Below are 21755 nucleotides of genomic sequence, written 5' to 3'. Positions count from 1 at the left end.
CCTTAACAGGTCAAGTTACATATTAACATAGCACCCCTTATTTGATAGCAGTTTCACATTTCTTGAATGTTCCATGGATGCAACATTCAAGTTTCAACTTGAATGTTTAATTATGTGGGGTACAGAAAAAAAATAAATTATAGACTATATTTTGTCAGGTTCCCGTTTCTGTTGACCCAGCGTTTTAAGTTTTAGTTTATTTGGATGTTGTTTATGTTTAAGTTCGTTAGATTAGCAAAGTTCATTTGGTTATTAGACTCCTTGTGTTTTCTGCCCCTGTATTCCCTCACCCTTTGTGGTTCATGCTGCATGTCTTATGTTATCAAGTTTGTATTGTCATGTCTGTGTCTCGTGTTTCCTGTTTTATTTTGAAGGAGTTGTGGGTTTTTTGTTCATTGTATTTAGGCTACGTCCACACGTACCCGGGTATTTTTGAAAACGCAGATTTTTCTATGCGTTTGCACCTTTCGTCCACATGTAAACGGCGTTTTTAGTCACTGAAAACGAAGCTTTCTAAAAACTGGATGGATGGATATCTTCTAAAACTCCGTTTTTGCATTTACGTGTGGACGAGAAAAACGGAGAAAATGCGTCAAAGATGTGCGCATTTTTTGACGTCACACTGTGCGCCACGTTATTGTTTTGGTGAAATGAATTTCTACAATACTGTTACTGTTAATTCTACTCTCTGCAGTGTTTAAATGCTTACATACACACACAGTTACTGTCCCTCCCCACATACGACTCGGTTCTGCTTCTATGCCCCAGCTTTGTTTACTCTTTCCCACCGAGGCATCTAGACTTCTGATTGGCCAACATTTCTGCACAGTTAGGAATATATCGCCACCTGTTGCTTTGACATGTTCATAGCAGCGTTTTCCTTCATTTCTGCCTTTATGTGTGGACGGGATTATTTTTTAAAACGAAAACGGAAAAGCTCCGTTTTCCTGTCCTGTCATTAGCCTCATGTCAGTCAGCTGTTCCCCCATGTGTTCCCACTTCCCCTAATCACCTCCTGTGTATTTAAGTCCTTTGTTTTCAGTGTGTCATTGTCAGATCGTCTGCGTTGTTTCTAGGCCAAGAGGTCAAGTTTTCTTATGTCTGGTCCATGTTCCTGTTGTAGGTTTTTATTTAATTTAGCTCAACCAGTTTAGTGTATTGTTAGTTTTGCCTTTTGTTTGCAGTTAATTTGCTAGCCACAATAAACGGCTCGTGCTGTGTGTCTGGGCGCGCCCGTGTCTCCGGACCGTGCTCTCTCGAGGCTCCGTGCTTATGTGTTTAAAAATCTGTTAAACCATATTAAAATTGTTTAGTTAAACTTGTGCTTTTGTAACATTCAGTATGGCCGGAAATACAGGCTGCATGCCTTGGGGCAAAACTTTATTTCGATTTATATGCATTTGTAGATTTAGAATAAAACTCAGTCAGAAAAAAACTCTCGCCAATCCCCTAACCCTAATCCTCCTTACGCAGGGAAAACTCCTTAAAAATCCCTCCGCGTTTTCTCCAAAACCCTAGAATAACTTGTTGGTACCCCCTCTATTCCCAAAACCTTATATTCAAAATCAGGGGAAAAATCCTTAGTCTTTTTTCTTCAAAACCATCCCTCTTACTAGCTACCTCTAAAATTCTACGCAGAGTCTAAGTTCTACCTCGCTCTTAATCGCACCGACCCGCAACCGCTTCCAGAGCACAATTTGTCCTGCTTGTTCGCTCCCGCTCAGCTCCCGAATGCTGCTTACCTCGTTTGAAAATTTCCGCCGGAGACCAACTCCGCCTAATGTCGCCCCCCTGCCAATCACATAACAATGGCACGGCTCCCTTCGCACCCCGGTTAGCCAATCGGCTGTAGGTCCGATTTTTATGATCTCCCGCTCAGGTTAAGACTGCCGCCGTGCTCCCAGAAGACCCCTGCCTTCAGCCATATCAACAACTGGCGCCGCTCAGACTGCTTGCGAGTTCGCATAGGAAGCGGCCGATTTCAACAGCAACTTGCGTCTCTTTCCTTATCCGCATATCATTCGGTAAGTGTTAATCTTCCTCTCTAACTACATGTTTGCATTTTCCTTTTTACCATTCTCTCAATCCTTTCATTTAAAAAAAATATCACAATGGTTTGTAACACGTACAATACACCATCCGTCCATCCATTCGCTTCCGCTTATCCTTTTTTCAGGCTCGCGCGGTGCGCTGGAGCCTATCCCACGTACAATACACTTTAAAATATATATAAGCTCGACTTTTAACTCCCGTAAAAGTTTATACATTACATGTCTACATCACCTATCATGGCCTCATCAGGTATCTCATATCATCTTGTTATTGTTATGTTATGCTCCTTTGATATTTTGCTAGTTTGCGTGTTTTAAAAGTCTTTTTGTTTTTCTTTATATTTTTAGACCCAGATGTGTTAACCTGATCCCTGCGAAACACCAGCTCTGCGTGGATTTTGACCGCGAGTGACCGGATGTTGTTTCCGGCCTGAGGTTGCCTGAAATGCCGTGAGGCTCGTTTGAAAGATTGCGCCCGAGACCAACTCCGCCTCCAAGGCATGCCTACCTTTAGCTGCCACCAGTGAGATATCAGAGCCGGGCTCCCTTATCCAATCAGGAGCACGAGGAAGACAGCTTTTGCAGACTCTCCAGAAATATACAAGTCCTTACCAGCTGCTCTGCAACCCAGTGTTTCTGGTCCCCTCACCAACATTGCTTTTTGAGATCTTTTTTATGAACCACCAAAAAAGCAATTTTACCCCACAGTACAGAAGACTGGATCTGAGGGCAGCAGCGGAGACAAATGATTGTAATGAAGCGATGGACATTTCATGGCTGGTCTTAGATAATCGTGAGTTATTATGTCTTATGGTGAAAAGTACATCGTTTTGCAAGAGGCATACAAGCACTGTGGAAAAAGTAATCATAAAACTGTTTTTGTGAACACCCTACGTTATGCTTTAAAAATGTGATACATGTAATGTGATCATCAAAGAACATGATTTTTTTTTTAAACTTTTATTCTTATGCTTTTAAAGTATGTCAGATTATCTTAAAACACTTATTTGTATGTTATAATGTTTTTCTTACACCATGTGTAATTTTCATAGACACCTTGTTCATTGTATCAATGTGTAATTATCTATCTTTGGTAAATAAATAAAATATTTAATCTTGTATTTGTGTACTTTCTGGTGATTCAATAAAAATGAGTCACATATCGCTCTGATAAACACAGATAGCTGAAAGAAATGTTTGATGGAACAAACGAAACAAGTGTCTTGCTGCTAAACTTTTAAGTCACCATGGTTTAAATGAGAAAATGCCACTAGGAAACTAGCAGCCCTTTGTTGGGATTTTTAGAGATACAGAGATCCTGTTCTGCTTTACTTTAAAAAAAAAAAAGGATTTTCAGAGCTGTTGATATATGAATCAGTGTTAATAGAAACATGGATCAACCCTGTTTTGACAGTGAGAGTGTTACATTGTGACAGTTTCCATAAAAGTCTGCAAATTCTCTGAACCGGTAGCCATGAAGCAGCCATTTTTTTTAAATATTAATTAAACTTAATATTATTTGTATGGCCATATCACAACAACAGCATAGCCTTAAACCAGGTTTGGAGTAAAGAGAACTGGACATGTAGTTTCTTTTTTGGGTTACTTTGAAGTGAAGAAAGTTAACTTGTTTAGAACTGTGATCAAGGATAACACGTAAAACGTTGAACGTTTCAATATAAAAAGTATACAAACTCCAGAAAAGTGGCAACTGAGGTGGCAAAATTGCAGGCAATTTTTACTTACGTAGAAGTACAGCTGCTAGTGTCAAAAACACTCGAGTAAAAGCTTGATAAAGTATCGGGTCAGAAATGTGCTCAAATTGAGGAAGTCAAAGTAGTAACCTAACTGAACCTTGTGCTATAATAAAAAATAAAATAATATTAGTAGATAGGACTACAAACTTAGTCTGGTGGTAAAAGGCACAAAGGCCTCAGGGGGACATTTGGCAGCCAGGGTTAGAGCTCAGACTGTCATGGTCCTGGGCCATGTTGGCCCAGTGTTCTTAGTTTTCTTGTATGTTTGTATTTTGTTCCCTGTTTAGGCTCTGTTTCCTGAGTTGCCCTGTTGTGTTGTTCCCTGAGTGCTTTCCCTTTGTGACTCTCACCCCCTGTGTGCCCCTCTGTGTATTCATGAGCCCTCGTCCCCTTTCGTGTTTATTCCGTGTCTCCCCTGCCCGTTATGTTGGTGTTCTCCCCGTGCTCTCTCTCCTCCTGTCTGAACCTCTGTACTTCCTGTTTCACCTCTACCGTCAGTGTTGTGTTCACTCCTGCCATGTCCCGTGATTATTATCAGTGTCACCTGTGTTCCCCGTGTGCTCCCACTTCCCTCGTTAACCCTCTGTGTATTTATGTCTGCGTCTCCCTCAGTTCTGTGTCACGTTCTCCCTCATGTTGTGTGGATCTTCCTGTGTCTACCTGCGAGTGTTAGTTTACTTTTCCCCAGTTTAGTTTTGTATTTCCTGTGTTCTGCCGTGCCAGCATTAAAGCTGTGTTAAATTAATTAAAGGCACATATCAGGTGTGATCATTTGATTTACCTAATGCAGGGATGTCATGAAATTATGCTTTTTTAAATATTCTTTACTATGTTTGTGACACAAAAGGGGAAAAAAACAGCTTGAAGAAAATGGTAAATGGACTGGTTCTTAAATAGCCCTTTTCTGCTCTGAGCACTCAAAATGTTTTGTCTAAAAAGCTTTGTCTAATCTACTTGCACCAACTTAAGTTATCATCTCAGCTTTCTATAAAGAGCTGATGATTCTTAAAATAATAGAAAATAATTTCTGAATCCAAAGTGCTGAACAACCTTGAATGACACTAAAGCTTTTAACCAGTGTATATTTGTTATAATCAGTCATGTCCAAAACCAAATGACTGTTATTAAATATGTTTCAGCCACAAAACCAGATAATTCCTCATTAATTTAAGAAAATAAGAGTCCTGATTTTGACCTCTTAGGTACAAATATTTTGGCATCATTATTTAAAGACTGGCTGCTCTCCAGTTTTCTTCATTTATACGTTTGCATTGGAGGACACTGGTCCAGCCCACCACTGTCTGTTCCAGCCCACCACTGTCTGTTCCAGCCCACCACTGTAATACAGAAACACAGACATGTCTGCTGGAACTGCGTCACTCTGCTCCATTTTGCTGTTTTTCAGCGTCCTCGTGTTCGTCTCTGCAGGTGAGATTAACTGTTAGAACGTGTTTATCTCGGAGGTAAATAACTGAAGAGTATCAGCCTGTTTACATGGTAATACACTTTGCATGTTTAGCATGAGGCTAAAATTCCCCCTCAGTGGGTCACTGGTGACCTGCTGGATGTTCAGAGGTTCATTAAATCCAACATGACTAAAAACTTAAATGTCAAAGGAAATAAACAAAATATTTAAAGTCAATCATTCTGATCATAATTGTACTTTGACCTTCGACGTATCTGATCTGTGTTGTTTCCTCTTTCAGACGAGAAAAACATCACAGCTGAGTCTGGACAGAACGTCACTCTGACATGTCGAGCTCCAAACAAGAAGATCATAGTTATAGTTTGGAGCAGAGAAGACCTGAAAGATGAATATGTGCTTTTTTACGAAAAAGGACAGTTTGTTCCAGAGTACCAGCATCCATCTTTTAAGAACCGGGTGGATCTGCAGGACAGGCAGATGAAGGATGGAGACGCGTCTTTGATTCTGAAGGATGTGAACACTGCTGATAGTGGAACATACGAGTGTCGTGTTGTTAGTGGAACAAAACGCAGGAGGAGAGGCATCAGTACGGAACCAATCAGCATCATCCACCTTCATGTTGTTCCTCCAGGTGAGTGAGTAGAGTTTTGTGTGTGTGTGATCAGAGGTGAAGCTGCTTCCTGGTTGTTGATGTTTGTTTGTTGTATGGATGAGCTGGTGGATGTCAGAGGTAGGCAGATGTTTCTCCAGCTGTTGTCTTTGTGGCTGGTAGTCTAGAGTTGTAGAGCAGCATTGTTTGGTTAGAGCAGAAACAAAGACATTTATGAATCCGTCTCTTCTTCTCTTGCTCTCTAACTCGCCTGTAAACATGTGTGGGGAAACTCAATGTTAAAGTCTACAGCTGGAGGGGCAGGAGAGGGGTGAAGCTGGTGGTTGTGAGTCTGTGAAAGTGAATCCTGCCGGTGCCATAGCTGGTGAAAACGTACTTAGTGCAGACACAAAACGTCCATCAGCTTCAAAGTGTGTCAGAAAAATGTCCACATGATGACTGATGGATGAGAGAGGTCCCATTGTTGTTGTTGTGCACAAATCATTGAACAACACAATTGTGACTGTTAAATTTTGTTATCTTTGACATTTTTCATAGATTCAACCAAAAAAAGAAGAACTGTGTTTTAGTGACAGGCTGCTAGCATTAAAGTGTCTAAAGATGCTTGATCCTTTGAGTTTGGAGTATTTTTATATTTGAAACAAATTCCTCTGTCAGCTACAAGGACTGAAACTGAGTGAAGAAGCAGCCAGTATCCAAAGAGAAGCTTCAGAAAGCTTCTGCTGTTTCTTAAGATTTTAATTTGAAAAGAAAAAACTGTTGTGATTTGATTCCAAGGAGACAAAGAAGTTAGGGGTGGCTCAAGACTTTTGCACAGTACTGTGTAATTTTTCATAAAAACAGGCATCACATGCGGTCAAAATGTCTGCAAAGCAAAAAAACCCCTCAGTACTTCCAAACCATCCTAGCAGTTTATCAGTTACCACGACAACAGGAAGAAGAAAATTACTTAATTAAGGTTCCACCCATCCGGAAAGACAAACATCATATAAACAAAAAATTCCTACATCCTCAGATCTGATGCATTAAATGTTCCAGGAAACTCCAGTTTTTGTAGCGTGGATCGTGTTTCTTTTTTTGTTTGTTAATTCTTTCTTGACATTTTGCTTTCAGTTATTTCTTAGTGTTTATGTGTCTTTATTTTCTTATTCCTGATGTGAGTTCCTGTCATGGTATTTTATGCTCTTAGTTGTCCGCTTCCATTCAAGAGTTCTTTAGGTTTATGTGTGTTTTTTGGGTTCATGACTTAAATTTCATTTTGAGATGTTTGGTTTTCTGTTTGAGCTGCATTGCCTTCTGCTTATCTGGTTTCCTGGAAGAGTTTCCTGTTGTTTAAGATTCTTTGATCTGCAGTAGTTTTGTACTTTGAGATTTCAGCTTTAAAGCTGCTCTTGGGTTTATGTTTTTTCTACTGAATCTTGCATTTAGGCTCCATCTCCTACCTACCAAACAATCTTTGATGAAAACTTGACTGAATTAGTGAGACTTGAAATAAAACTGGAAATCGCTGACCAGAAGAAGATTTCCTTTCTTGTCCCTCTGAGGTCAGAGCCTGGAAGATGTTTAAAACCCTCTGGTTTTCTGCATCCCCCATCCCCTTACTTTAGTGTTCCCGGTCGAAATTGACTGGTCCTTGTTAACTGCTCTTAAGTTATCACAAAGAACATTTCTCACCATTTTTATTCAACTTTCTTTAGCTGTGTCTCAAAGCAGTGTTTAACATGAATAAATAGACATTAAATAACTGCAGTGAAAATACAAACAGGCACTGAAAATGAATTACAAAATGAACATTTAATGTAAAAAATAAACTGAAAACCAAAGACCAAACTCAACATGAAGCCTAGTGTGTATGTGTGAGTGTGCTTGTGTGTGTTTGTCTGTGTGTGTTTCTGTGTGTGGGCATGTGTATGTTTGTGTGTGCATGTGTATTCATGCACATGACTGGTATGTGATACTCAGGAGAGGTGGGCCTTGCAAACATATTTGCAGCATCTTAGGCTTGTTTTGTTGTCTCTAGGGGCACAGAACTCACAGCGCTTCCTTTTCAGCCAATTTAATTTGTGCTTGATGCATAAAGTTAAAAGATTAAAACTAATGAAACAAATTTTAAAAAGAGACTTTTGAAAAAATGTAATTACATTTTATATAATGGATTATGCATAAAAATATAATTGGACTAAAGGTCTATTGCTTTATTATCTATTCAGATTGTGTATCATGTTTTTTAAAAGTAACTAAGTTACTAATTACTTTTGAAAATAAGTCGTCAGTAAAGTTATGTGATTACTTTTTGGAGAAGTAATCAGTAATTAATTACTAATTACTAATTACACACAAACCCTTTAACCTCTCTGCTCTCTGTTGTTTCCTCTTTTAGACCCAAAGATCATCACAGCTGAGTCTGGACAGGACATCACTCTGACATGTCGAGCTCCAAACAGCAACATTGTGAAGTGGAGCAGAGCTGACCTGGTGCCACAATATGTGATTTTGTACCAGGATGGTCAGTTTATTTCAGCCAATCAGCATCCATCTTTTAAGAACCGGGTGGATCTGCAGGACAGACAGATGAAGGATGGAGACGTGTCTTTGATTCTGAAGGATGTGACGATTAATGATGCTGGAACATATGAGTGTCGTGTTGTTAGTGGAACAAAGCGCAGGAGGAGAGACATCAGCACGGAACCAATCAGCATCATCCACCTTCATGTTGTTCCTCCAGGTGAGTGAGTAGAGTTGAGTGTGTCTGTGATCAGAGGTGAAGCTGCTTCCTGGTTGTTGATGTTTGTTTCTAAAGATGTTGTTGATGAGATTTTGTAGAAAGCAGCTGGTCTGAGTGATGTGATCAGAGTGCAGTAGATAATGTCTGACAGCAGTTTGAAGAGGAAATGGATTCTGTTCTGTTCTTCACTCATCACCTACCTGACAGCTGACACCTCACACCTGTTTCTCACCTGCAGGTCAGCCAGGAGGAGACAAACAGGATGGAGGGAAGAAGGATGGAGGGAAGAAGGATGGAGGGAAGAAGGAAGAAGGGAAGAAGGAAGAAGTGAAAAAGGAAGAAGGGAAGAATGATGAAAGGAAGAAACCTGAAGTTAAAACAGAAAATGGCAGGAAGGGTGAAGGGGAGAAGGATGAATCTATTGCACTGCAAGCTTTACCTCTGCTTCTTGTTGCTGCTGGTAGTATTTTTTTTCTCATCTAAAAAAACAAAAACAAAAGAATCCCCCAAAAAACAACAGAAGCAGAGTCAAAAAAGGTCAAAGGTTCTGTTCATCTGGTCTCATCCAAGTGACTTCTTCAGTCTCAGCTGACTGTAGGTTTCCCCAACATGGAAAAAAGAGCTTTGTTATCCAACCCTGGACCATCACCAAGTTATTAGTTCAGGTATGTGGATGACACCTGGGTGAAAGTCAAATCTCAGGATGTACCACTGATCACATGAACTTTGTGGACCAACACATCAAATTCACCAGGGAGGATATGAAATATCTCAGAGGGTTCAAGAGCTGAACTCTGAGTCTCCTGCTGCTGATCCAAACTCTGTGTTGACACCAAAAGTGAAGAACATGCTGATCATCATCTTTAAACCTCACAGCAGAACTGTGGGTCAAATGATCTGAAGACACACAGAAATGAACTTTCCTGTGCTGCCTGCCAGTGACTCTGAACTACAGTCTTCAGAATGTTCATGAACACAAAGTAAAACTGTGTTACAAACATGTATGAATTAGTGCTGTCAGCGTTAATCTCTTTAAAATGACATTAATGCCATAACAGCATTAACACAGCAAATCTCTGTTAGTGAGTTACCACCTGTCACCTGCACAGTGACAACGTTTTATGTAGCTAACAACGTTAACGAGCTAACTGCACTAACGTGTTGATGCTGTGCAGCCCCACGCACGGGGTGATCCACCATAACTTGCTAATGGAGATTTGCCTGATGGCTCATGGTTCAGCTACAACTAAATGATTGACATTGAGGTTTTTATTGAGAATTTAATTATTTTTTTGTGAAATTCAAATTTGATTCCAAAGAGACAAAGAAGTTTGGGTGATTCAAGTCTTTTGCACAGTACTGTGTGATTTTTCATAATATAACAACAAACATCACATGTGGTCAAACTTGCCTCAACTCTTCCAAACCATCCCAGCAGTTTATCAGTTACCGCGACAACAGGAAAAAGTAAAGCACCTAAATTTGCCCAGAGACCTTAAATAAGGTTCCAAGCATCCGCAAAGATAAAGATCATATAAACAAAACATTCCAGCAGCTATAATCGACGTCCTCAGATCTGATACATTAATTGTCCAGGAAACTCCTGTTTTTATAGCTTGGATCATTTTTGTTTTTTTGTTTTTTAAAAAATAACTATTCAGTTATTTCTTAGTGTTTATGGGTCTTTATTTTCTTATTCCTGATGTGAGTTGCTGTCATGGTACTTTATGCCTTTAGTTCTGTGCTCCCATTCAAGAGTCCTTTAGGTTTATGTGTGTATTTTGGGTTTGTGACTTAATTGACTTAAGTTGTTTGATTTTCTGTTAGTGCTGCATTGAGTTCTGCTTATCTGGTTTCCTGGAAGAGTTTCCTGTTGTTTAAGAGTCTTTCCTGACCTCCAGTGGTTTTGTAGCTCTAAAGCTGCTCTTGAGTTGAGGCTCCATCTCCTACCTAACAAACAATCTTTGATGAAATCTGTGGGATGTGAGTGGATTAGTGAGACTATGTCATCAGTGTCTAGTACTGCTCCGTGTTTTAGCCATTGTTTTTGTTCTTTTGGCGATGCTGCTTTTTAATCGTCCTGCAGTACAGACAGTGGAATAGTGTGAATTTCACGAGTTGTTAGTAAGACTGTGGTTGCTATAGCTGCTGCTTTTGCAGCTTTGTCAGCAAAATTGTTTCCCTTTGTAATTTCAGAGTCATCCTTCTGATGTGCTGCACATTTGCAAATTGCTAAATGTCGCATCACATGAGGAGTTTCCTTCCATGTAAACAGATGTGTGCCATGATAAAACCTTCCTCTCCACCTCCCCGCACACAGAGCCCTGATAGAACGACGCGACCAGTAATGGATCCAGCGGACTCACACTTCGCCTCTGAGGGAGAGAATCTCGCGCTCCTTTGGGATTACTGTTGGAGGGTAGTCCACGCCGCGAGCCCCTACAAGAGGCAGCTGGAGGTAGTATTTTTTGATAATTTTTTGTCATCCACTGCCTCCACTGTCAGTTTTCTAAATATAAATGGACTCAAACAAATAATAACAGCTCTAAGAGTGAGGCTAAGTTTTGAACTGTTTGGCATGGGCGGCCCAGGGAAAGAGGATTCAGTAGTTCTCCTGGAGGCCCTCGCCACTTGGTACTCTCAACGACAGCAGCATTTTTTGCCAAGGTTTATCGCTAAATTGTTTGATCCATCCTTGAAGAACAAATGCAACCCTCACCGTCATCACCCAACCACACTTCCATTCTCTCCTGTAGTACGGACTGGTGCAGTTTTCATTTCCACACCTTCAGCTCAGTTAGCTGATCAGCAGCCACCCTCAGCTCAGCTAGCTGATCAGCAGCCACCCTCAGCTCAGTTAGCTGATCAGCAGCCACCCTCAGCTCAGTTAGCTGATCAGCAGCCACCCTCAGCTCAGTCTCCAGTGTTTTCTGATCAGCAGCCACCCTCAGCTCAGTCTCCAGTGTTTTCTGATCAGCAGCCACCCTCAGCTCAGTCTCCAGTGTTTTCTGATCAGCAGCCACCCTCAGCTCAGTCTCCAGTGTTTTCTGATCAGCAGCCACCCTCAGCTCAGTCTCCAGTGTTTCCTGCTCAGCAGCCGCCTGTAGCCCAATGTCCAGTGTTTCCTGCTCAGCAGCTGCCTGTAGCCCAGTGTCCAGTGTTTCCTGCTCAGCAGCTGCCTGTAGCCCAGTGTCCAGTGTTTCCTGCTCAGCAGCAACCTGTAGCTCAGTGTCCAGTGTTTCCTGCTCAGCAGCCGCCTGTAGCCCCGTTAGCCGCCCAATAACCAACTCCACCACCACCACCACTTTCACCTCAAGTTCAGTCACCCATAGCTCAGTCTTCACCCCCGCTATCCATAACTCAGTCGCTACCACAATCGGATATTCTGCAAGCTTTGTTACAGTCCATAACCCAGTCAGTAGCTCAGTTAGTGGAGGATTCATTAGCGTTGTCATCTGCTCAGTCAGCCACTCATCTTCACCCTCAGCCAGGGGTCCCGATTGCCTCTGGTCCTGCATCTGCTCCAGCTGGAGGGCCCAAGGAGCCCATCCAGCCTCAAGTGTTGTCAGCTGGGGATTCAGGTGAACCCAGCCAGCGTCCGGCCTCATCGGCTGGAGGGCCTGAGGGGCCCGTCCAGCGTCAGGTCTCGTCTGCTGGGGGTTCGGGAGAACCCAGCCAGCCTCAAGTCTTGTTAGCTGGAGGGCCCGAGTCGCCCGTCCAGCCTCAAGTCTTGTTAGCTGGAGGGCCCGAGTCACCCGTCCAGCTTCATGCCACGTCTGCTGGAGGGCCCGAGTCGCCCGTCCAGCTTCAAGCCACGTCTGCTGGAGGGCCCGAGTCGCCCGTCCAGCTTCAAGCCACGTCAGCCGGGGCCGCTTTGAGCGTTCACACTAGAGCGCGTTTGCTGTCACATTTTATTTGTAGCGTGAACAAGCAGACAAAAAAATTGGATTTGATCAAAAAATTGGAATTGAGCATTAAGACCTGCAGTGTGAACGTAGCATAAGGGAGGATTAAGGGTCACCTGGTCCAGCCCTAACTGTATGCTTTAGCAAAAAGGAAAGTTTTAAGCCTAATCTCGTCACGCTGACAGATCTCTTCCTGTTTAAATAAATGTTGTAAATAAACTGATGGCGTCTCTTAGGCTTCACTTCTGTGTCTAAAACAGTTTTAGTTATAAACCAGGAGACCGTCTGAGGCTGATTTTGACTTCACTCTGATGGTCACAGAGAACAAAGAGCTAAATGCAGGAAACCAGGATAAGATTTACATTAAAACATTTAAAAACACATTTTGTTAGAAATCAGCACATTTAACGGTCGTGTGTAGTGTTTATAAAACAGAAGAAGACAAAATCGTCACACACTGAACTTTAGATGATTAATCTTCCTGCTGCTAATATATGAGTGAAGTGTTTAAACTGAAGCAGCAGATTTACTCTCTTTTAGAAACTGTCAGACTTTAAAGGTTAAAGAAAGATAAGAGTCCACAGGAGGCAGTGTGTGTACAAACTGTAATCAGACAGGGCAGAGGTTCATCCACCCAACACGTGCTCCATGCTGCTGACTGTGATTCGGTGGAAGTAGATGATGTAAGTGTAAAACAATGAAGAAGAAGGTCCTTTATGATCAGGTGGAGAACAGCAAAAAGAAAGGAATGGTAGCCAAGAGGTTTAAAACCTCCTACATACAGTATGTTTATAGATGATATCACTATTTTGTATTTTACGTGCACATGCACGTAAAAATGCTGTACCCAATAAAGAAGCAATTGTGTGTCAAACAAAGCCCATGAAAAGGGTTTAAACTGGATGTTTAAATTTAAGTGCATCACAGTTTAAAAATGTATTTAACACTGAAAAATAAGAAAAAACGTTTTATGTTATGGTCATAACTGTAATATAAACAAATGAATAACAATTTTATTGTCTGTTTGTTTCTTAAAGTAATCAAACCCATATCACAAAGCAGCCACTAGAGGGAGCTCTAGGGCAGTTTATATATATATATATATATATATATCTTGCAAGCTCCACCAGGAAGTCCACCCGTCTTTCCTTCGTCCCGGTGCATGCTTGATACAGCACATGTGCATTCAGTGCTACCATGTCAATCATGTTCGCTGCAATTTCAATTGCAAGTGTACCTCTTACTTCAAGTGTACCTCTGGTGCAAATTACTGACCTCTGTCATCGTTTTAGGTGGGGGAACTTGCACAATCGGTGGCTGACTAAATACTTTTTTGCCCCACTGTATATATATTTATATTTCTTCATACATTCGTATATATTTCTATACTGTGTATTGTGTATTTTGTTGTACAGTTATTTTATTTTCAACTTTAATTTATATATTTTATCTTATTCTTTCCCAGTTAAATTTACCCTTCATTCTAATTTGTGTTGTACAGTTATTTCATTTTTAACTTAAATTTTTATATTTTATTTTATTTGATTCCTTTCTAGTTAAATTGACCCTTTTTAATTTTCATATTTATTTTCTATCTTATTCATAGCCTTTTCTTTTTTCTTTAGGTCACGAGCAGTTGTGTAAGCATTTCACTGCATATCGTACTGTGTATGACTGTGTATGTGACCAATAAAATTTGAATTTGAATTTGGATCCAAGTGCAGGACTCTGAGACGGAAATGTAACTGAAAACCTCAGCTTTATTGCTGGCACCAAACAAAAACAGAAACCAAACATGAAAACACAAACTGGACCAAACAGGCAGGATCTGAAGGTACGACTTGACACCGTTAATTCATCATTTTCACTCTGTACCACTGCTCCTTATCAGGCTGTGTGAAGCACAGTAAACAATTCAGTCGAGGCCTTGAGCCATAAACAGACATCACGCACAGACATTGTTTTCACTACCCAAATGCTTTAGACCTTGTCCCCTAAATCTACACAAATGCCCTCTGGGTGACATGAACTGCATTTAACCAATAAACAATCAATGGCTTCTTGTTGTTGTAACCGACTCCGTATTTGGATGTATGTGTGCAGCATTTGTTAGTAAAGTATTTTTCATTGCATCAGCGTGTGTGTGTGAATCACTTCTCAGTGAATTGAATCAGCATTTCGATTTTTTGCACATGTGTGTGTCATTTCTCACTCAATCAACGAGTGCATATGTTCATATGTGTGTTTCTCTTCATTCTGAGTCAGTGCAGGTAGATGTCTGTGTTTGTGTGTGTTTGTGTTCATCACTTTCCTGTTCTGGTGTTCTGGGTAAACCACGGCCAGAAGCGTGCCCTGGGGTCCTGCCCTCCTCCATTTCAGTCTGTTTGCATCCATTGGTGCTGCTGCTCAAAGTTCTGTCCATACTGGTTCTGGCCCCAATTGAGGCAGTCCTTTTCTCCAGTATCCTGCATCTTCTCCTTGTTCCGCTCCTCCTTAACTTGACCCTTTTGCTTCTGTAGCTCCTTCAGGGCTTGCTCCTGCTGTTGGAGCTTTTTCGTCAGGTTTGGCGACCTCCTGCTCCAGCAAGCTCCGGCCTGATTCGAAGTCCTGTGTCTGGGACTCCAAGCCTGATGGGTTCGATTATCAGCCAGCTCCTCCTGAGCCATGTTCAGTTCCTGCTCTGATGCCTTGAGCTCTTACTGAGGGCAGAAACCTCAGAGTCTTCTCCGTACAAGTCAGAATGAAGTCCATTGATGTTTCCCTTGCTTTGCTCCACGGCCTTCTACAGCTTTGCTGTTCGGCTCTTCTCAGAGGTCAGCTCCTGGCCGAGCCCCGACACCTGTGCCTTCAGCTTATTTTCTCCTGGTGCTTTTGTTCATTCCAAGGTGCCTCCTGACCTCCTCCTGTCTCTGGCACGCCCTTTTTGCTGCCCGAACGTCCGTGTTGGTCCGTCACTGTCCTGCACAGTTTTAATGCAGAGTTGTTAAGGTCAGCATTGTGTTGCTCGGCCTCACTTTTCCTCCAGGCTTAATGGGCGTCTCGTCACAGCTCTGTCAGCTGAAGCTGTCTGGAAATCTCCCCCGTGTAGTGAAACGGGCCTTGGATTTAACGCTCTCCGTCTCCGCTGCATGAGATCGTTTTCCTGCAGCAGTGTTGACGTTTTCAGGTTGTTGTTGTGGGTCCAGCTGCTGTAGCATTTGGTCAGGGTCACATCAAAGATGGTAGAGGAGAGAGCAAAGATGGTAGAGGGGAGAGCAGGAGTCCAGGTCAGCCTCGGCTTTCCAGGTTGACAAAGGAGCCTGTAATCAAGCATAAAGAGAAAAAACAAAACAAAAACAGACGAAGAGGAAAATTATGTTGTGTTGGCTGTGTTATTCAGAGAGGGGAGAAACAACGGGACCAGGCCCTGTGTCAGCCTTCTCTCCCCCTTTTTTTGTTTTTTCTCGCCATATAATCAACTCATGACCGCCAAGTTGACAGGACAACACAGGTGTTAAAATTCTTAAGATCATGTTTAAAAGCCCAAAAAAGGAATTTTCTTTCATTCAGTAATCACTTGTATTAATCAATCAGCAGAAAACATGTCACAATTTGAATCTTTTTACCACTAAATTTGTTGTGTCATCACTGGTTGGTCAGACCAGTGTCTTTTTTTTGAAGTTAAGTTGTTGTCCTGCAACCCAGAGAGTTTATTTGTTAGTAGTGGATAAACTTTATCATTTAACAACAGGTGTATGTTAAATTTTGCTGTTTTAATCTTGCTGGAAAATCTTCACGTGTTCATGAATGTAAGCTGTTTCTTCATTGCGTGTATGTGCGTTTGTAGGTGGGTTAATTTAACTTTTTTCTCAAACAAGGCATTTCTCTAACACGTGCCTTTCTTATTCATTTCTCTGGTTGTGTGTGTGTTTTTATTTTGTTTCCCACATTGTGATTTCCCACCTTAAATAACAGCATTCCATGTCTTCAGCCAGGAGTCAGAGCTTTCTTGTGAGATTTAAGGGACACATGGTGCCAATAACAATTCAGTCAAAAACTTGCCTGAAACCATCCTCCAGCCTCGCTGCACTCAGCCACGAGGAGAACAACCTCTAAGAGCGACCAGAGCCACTAACCAGGTTATGAACACAACCCCCGGGTTAAGCCCTCCAGGGATAACATCTCTAGGGGTCCTCCAGGTGCCCTAAGCCCGTCCCAACTCCACATCAACCACAATAGCTAAGGCGGGACCAAACCACGAACCCCTACCCCCGCTAGGTGATGGAGCCGATCAAAGGAGCCCAGATGGATTGATCTAATGTGGTGGCAGAGGCTGTATCGAGACTAATGTGATCTATTAGATGGTTTCTATATTGGCTAGAATTAAGATTATATTTATTTTTCCAGTTCATGAGGATTGTTTTCTTGGCGATGCATAGGGCAGTAAAAACCATGTAGACTGTATTAGTTTCTGTAGTGACCTCATCCAATTTGCCCAACAAGCATACTAAAGGGGAGGTTGGAATTTTACATTTCAGACACTTTGATAAGTCTTCACATATCTCGCGCCAAAACTTCTGAACTGGTGGACAGAACCAAAGAGCGTGAATGTAATTGTCTGGTGTATTGTCTTGACAGTGTGAGCAGTTGTTGGTAGACGTAAAGCCCATCTTGAACATCCGATGACCTGTATAGTGCACTCTATGTAGTATTTTGTATTGTATTATTTGCAGACTGGGATTTTTAATCAATTTAAAGGTTTTTAAGCAAATCTGAGACCAGAAGTTTTGGTCTAAGCTGACTGATAAATCTGCTTCCCACTTTGCAATAGGAAGGGATATTGATTCATCTAATTTAGAAAGTGTTCTGTATATTTTAGATAATAATTTGGGGGATTTAAGAGTAAGGAAATGTGCCGCACTTGGTGGTGTTTGTAATTCAACTTGACTGAGGTTAAATTTCTTTTTTATTATGGATTTAATTTGTTGATAATCTAAAAATCTTTTCTTGTTGATCCCATAATGTGCAACTAGTCTGTCAAATGGAATAAATTCTGTTCCCTCTAATATATGTTCTAAGTATTTAATTCCTTTACAACTCCATTCTGGGAAATTAATCATATTATTGTTTTGTAATATGTCAGGGTTGTTCCAGATAGGTGTACGTTTGCATGGGATTAATGAAGACTCCGTTATTTTTAGAAACTCCCACCATGCTGTCAGAGAAAAGCTGATGTTGATGCTTTTAAAGCATTCATGTCTTTTGATGTTTGAGCTAATAAATGGTAGGTCTGAAAGACACTTTTTTGCCTGTGTCCTCTTTGCTTTGGCTGCTTGGTCCCTCACAGTCTGTAAGGACAGCAAACCCCCCTGTCTACAGCCCTGCATGTGTGACTCCTGTGATTAAAGCATCTATCTTTCAGCCTAATGAGTGAACCGTCAGCTCGTTCAAACACACGTTAAAGTCCGTTTGGTTCGACACCACCGAACAGAGGCAGCAATTTAACATAGCTAACATTAACAGTGCAGTGAATCCTGCTTGTGCCGTGATATTCAGGACTGCAAACCGAGCAGCATTCACTGACTTTCAGCTTGTTGTGTTTGTGAATATATGATTGACTTTAATTATCCATAATATCATCATATTCTCTGTAAGATTAAGATCAACTTTTGAACAGTGTCTATTTTAAAGTCAAGGCTTTAAAACCAAGTTAACGCAGAAAGTACAAACATCACTAATGTCACATAACTTTGCCGACATGTGGCCAACAATAGTGATGGCCCACTTGAACCTGAGGCTCCGGTGTGTGTGTCAGAAAAAACAACACATTGCTTCAGAAGGACTGTGTCAAGGCTTGATTCATATGGCCAGAGGAAGGTGATCAGTGACGTTCGAATCTTCATTTAGAAAGGAACTGATTCAGTGGTTTATGAGGAAGTCAATCGTGGGATTTATGGAGTGTTTTGATGGTGAGAGACAGCAAACCACTGATTACTCTATAAAGAGTTAGGAGCCAGCGAGGAAGATACTGTCACTGCGTTGATTGATACTGTCACTGGGATCAAACTAAAGGAGTGTTCACAAGAAATCATCAGTAGGGATGGGTATCAAAAACCGGTTCTTGTTGAGAACCGGTTCCCACTGTTTCAATTCCTTGGAATTGTTTGCCATTTTTCCAAACGATTCCCTTATCGATTCCAATCGCCCCAAATGACGTCACCACGTTGCGGAGCGTCATTTACCTGGCAGGCAACTGTCATGGTCCTGGGTCTTTTGACCCAGCGTTTTGAGTTTGAGTTTATTTTGTTCATTAGGTTATCTAAGTTCATTTGGTTATTAGACTCCTTGTGTTTTCTTCCCCTGTATTTAAGCTTCCCCTCACCCTTCGTGTTTCATGCTGCGTGTCTTATGTTATCAAGTTTGTATTATTATGCCTAAGTGTTTCTAGTTCTTATTATTTCCCCCTCGTGTTTCCAACTATGTTAAGTCTCCCCTGCTCTTCATGTGTTTCATGTCTGTGTCTTACATTGTGAAGTTCGGGTTGTCATGTCTACGTCTCATTATGTTTCCTGTTTTATTGTGAAGAGGTCTGGTGTTTCTGTGTTCATCGTGTTCAGTTTTACTCTTCCCCTGTGGCGTTGTTATGTTCATGTTGATCTACTGTGCCTTTCTGTTCCATGTTTCAGATCCCTATGTTCTGTCTCCCCCAGTCTGTCAAGTTCACATGTCTAGAGTTCCGTCAGTGTGTTTCCTGTTTTACTTTCACAGTCTGTTCTATGTTAATGTTTCTAGTTTTGTTTCCCTTGCCTCGTCCTGCTTAATTACTCTCAGCTGTGCTCTCCTCCTGTGGCTCATTCCCCCTCGTTATCCCTCAGTGTATTTAAGCCCCATGTTTCTCTTTGTCAGTGTTGCGTCCTTCTGTCACAATACGGCTGTGTGCAGGCAAGAGTAGGACCCAAACGCAAACTCACAGAGTCAAAAGGTAAACTCAAAAAACACAGCTTTATTGCTGGCGTGGAGTGGGACACGAAAAACAATACAAAATAAACTAAACTAAACTGGGAAAACTAAAGCACAAGGAGCCTGTTCTGCCTTTTATAACTTAAATCGGATATTATAGTTGTACGCTGCCCTAGAGCTCCCTCTAGTGGCTGCTTTGTAATATGGGTTCGGTTACTTTGGGAAAGGAAAAAATGAGAACGTGAAGAAGAAATAAAAGATGGCGGAAAGTGATACCGTAATGTTATTGTTCTAAGCTGATATGGACCTTAAAATGTTGTTGCCTTGGACAAGATATGTCTGTAAGTATGAATGTCGATAAAATAACTATTATCTTTTGTTTTGTGTAAAAATGGCACAATAATTTGTACATTTGAAAGTTTTATCTTGTTAGCTTGCAGTAAGAGTGTAACAAGCTAGTTCACAATGTTAGTTAGCTAATACAGTATTTTGTATTTTCAGTTTTACGATGGTCAAAGAGAAGGCAATGGTCAGAGGCCATTCTTCAATAAATCAGCGCAACAAGGAAAATAAGTCTGGTTATTGGAGCATCGTTATCTCGCTGTCTAGCTGAACACGATGAACACAGAAACACCAGACCTCTTCACAATAAAACAGGAAACATAATGAGACGTAGACATGACAACCCGAACTTCACAATGTAAGACACAGACATGAAACACATGAAGAGCAGGGGAGACTTAACATAGTTGGAAACACGAGGGGGAAATAATAAGAACTAGAAACACTTAGGCATAATAATACAAACTTGATAACATAAGACACGCAGCATGAAACACGAAGGGTGAGGGGAAGCTTAAATACAGGGGAAGAAAACACAAGGAGTCTAATAACCAAATGAACTTAGATAACCTAATGAACAAAATAAACTCAAACTCAAAACGCTGGGTCAAAAGACCCAGGACCATGACAGAAACACGACGCCTAAGCGGCTCAAATGCTCAAAAGTTTGGTTATACTTTACGAGAACGGATGACAACAGGGCAACTTGCAATACTTGCAAAGTAGACATTTCATTTAAGGGAGGAAACACTACGAATATGCAAAAGAATTTGCTCACAAAACGCGTGATAACCTTAAATGAATGTCATGTTTTAATTCTGCTCCTGACTCATGAATCTCAACCCAGCAGCAGCGGTAACGTTTGCATGTCCTCTCCCGTTAATGTGGCAGGTAAATAATCAACTAACAGTGCATATTATGTTAGCGTGATCTGCCTTATTACAAAACCTGCCATTACTGTGCATTTAGGTGACCATGATGAGAGAGACAGACAGAGTCTGTCTCAAGTGCTGGCAGTTCTCGCTGAAGTCTACCGGTAGCGTCTCCTTTCAAGCCAGGATAGACGAATGTCACCGAGCAGTGACTAAGTTTGTGGTCAAAGGCTTGCACCCATTTGCCACAGCAGATGCCCCCGATTTTCGGTAAGTGAATGTCTTTAATTGTAGGCAGGGACATTACTGGATATTCTTGTGTAATTGTAATTGTTGCTACAGATGAATATTTATTTTATTATTTTACATTTACAATTTCTTTTCCTGGGGACCCTGTGACACCCCATTGAAGAGCCGTAGGCTGTGGATCTCTTAAGATCTCACTGTTTTCGGAAACAAACTACTTGTTGTGAGACCAATTCTTTATTTTTCACACCAAACTATTTAATAAGACAAACTTTACACAGAGTTAATCAAATATAACTAATGCTTTAACATTAACAGGATTTCATAACAAAAACTACAGATTCCATCTGAACTCTGTGGAGCCTGATCTCAAGTCCAACTCTGAAACCAGAAGAGGATCTTCCTCTCTCTTCAGAGTCATTGTGATCCAGTGGTTTCAGTCCTGCATGATCAGGCTGATGTCTGTCTCCACGTTGGTTGAGTGTGGAGTAAGTGCATATGAGAGCATGAGGGTGGGAATGGATGTTTGTATCTGTGTGTGCCTGTATGTCTGTGTCTATATGTCAGGTTGGGTATCAGACGCCACCTCTCTGGGGACATCTCAGGCCCTCCAAGGTTTGGAGGCCTCTCTCCCCCCACCACCACTTCCCCTGCCAATGGCGGACTCCCTCAGACATCGGTGCGTTGGTGGTTCTTTGTGTCTGGGGATGGGCGTCCAGGTACACACCGGCTCACTCCTTGGCGGCCGCTTATCGGGGCCTGGAGCCTGGGGCTCGCTCGGGCCACTTCGGAGGTGGGGTGCCCCCGGCCTCTCGGCCTGGGGCTCGGTCACTCAGGCACGGCTGGCTGCCGGCGGAGCTCACCGGCGCGTCACTGCAACTC

At 41.7% G+C, this 21755-nt stretch overlaps 1 protein-coding gene across 1 annotated transcript; it reads left to right on the top strand.

Moving 5' to 3' along the window:
* Positions 1 to 5166: 5166 nt before the first annotated feature.
* Positions 5167 to 9658, top strand: LOC146673278 (junctional adhesion molecule-like). Its single transcript, XM_085402639.1, has 4 exons — positions 5167 to 5236; positions 5515 to 5865; positions 8225 to 8569; positions 8808 to 9658. Exons 1-4 carry the CDS (start codon positions 5167 to 5169, stop codon positions 9050 to 9052), a joined length of 1011 nt encoding a protein of 336 aa, XP_085258765.1. The 3' UTR covers positions 9053 to 9658.
* The last annotated feature ends 12097 nt before the right edge of the window (positions 9659 to 21755 follow it).

This window comes from Rhamphochromis longiceps, linkage group LG3 (assembly GCF_057381845.1).
Source record: "Rhamphochromis longiceps isolate RC_006_pf linkage group LG3, R_longiceps_female_GT1.1, whole genome shotgun sequence".
NCBI lineage: Eukaryota > Metazoa > Chordata > Actinopteri > Cichliformes > Cichlidae > Rhamphochromis > Rhamphochromis longiceps.
The sequence above is the reverse complement of the archived record's forward strand: the minus strand, read 5'-3'. Positions and strand labels throughout refer to the sequence as shown.

Coding starts and splice junctions, on each gene's coding strand:
- LOC146673278 (XM_085402639.1), top strand. CDS start 5,167: ATGTCTGCTGGAACTGCGTCACTCTGCTCCATTTTGCTGTTTTTCAGC. Junction 5,237..5,514: donor CCTCGTGTTCGTCTCTGCAG/GTGAGATTAACT, acceptor TTCCTCTTTCAG/ACGAGAAAAACATCACAGCT. Junction 5,866..8,224: donor CCTTCATGTTGTTCCTCCAG/GTGAGTGAGTAG, acceptor TTCCTCTTTTAG/ACCCAAAGATCATCACAGCT.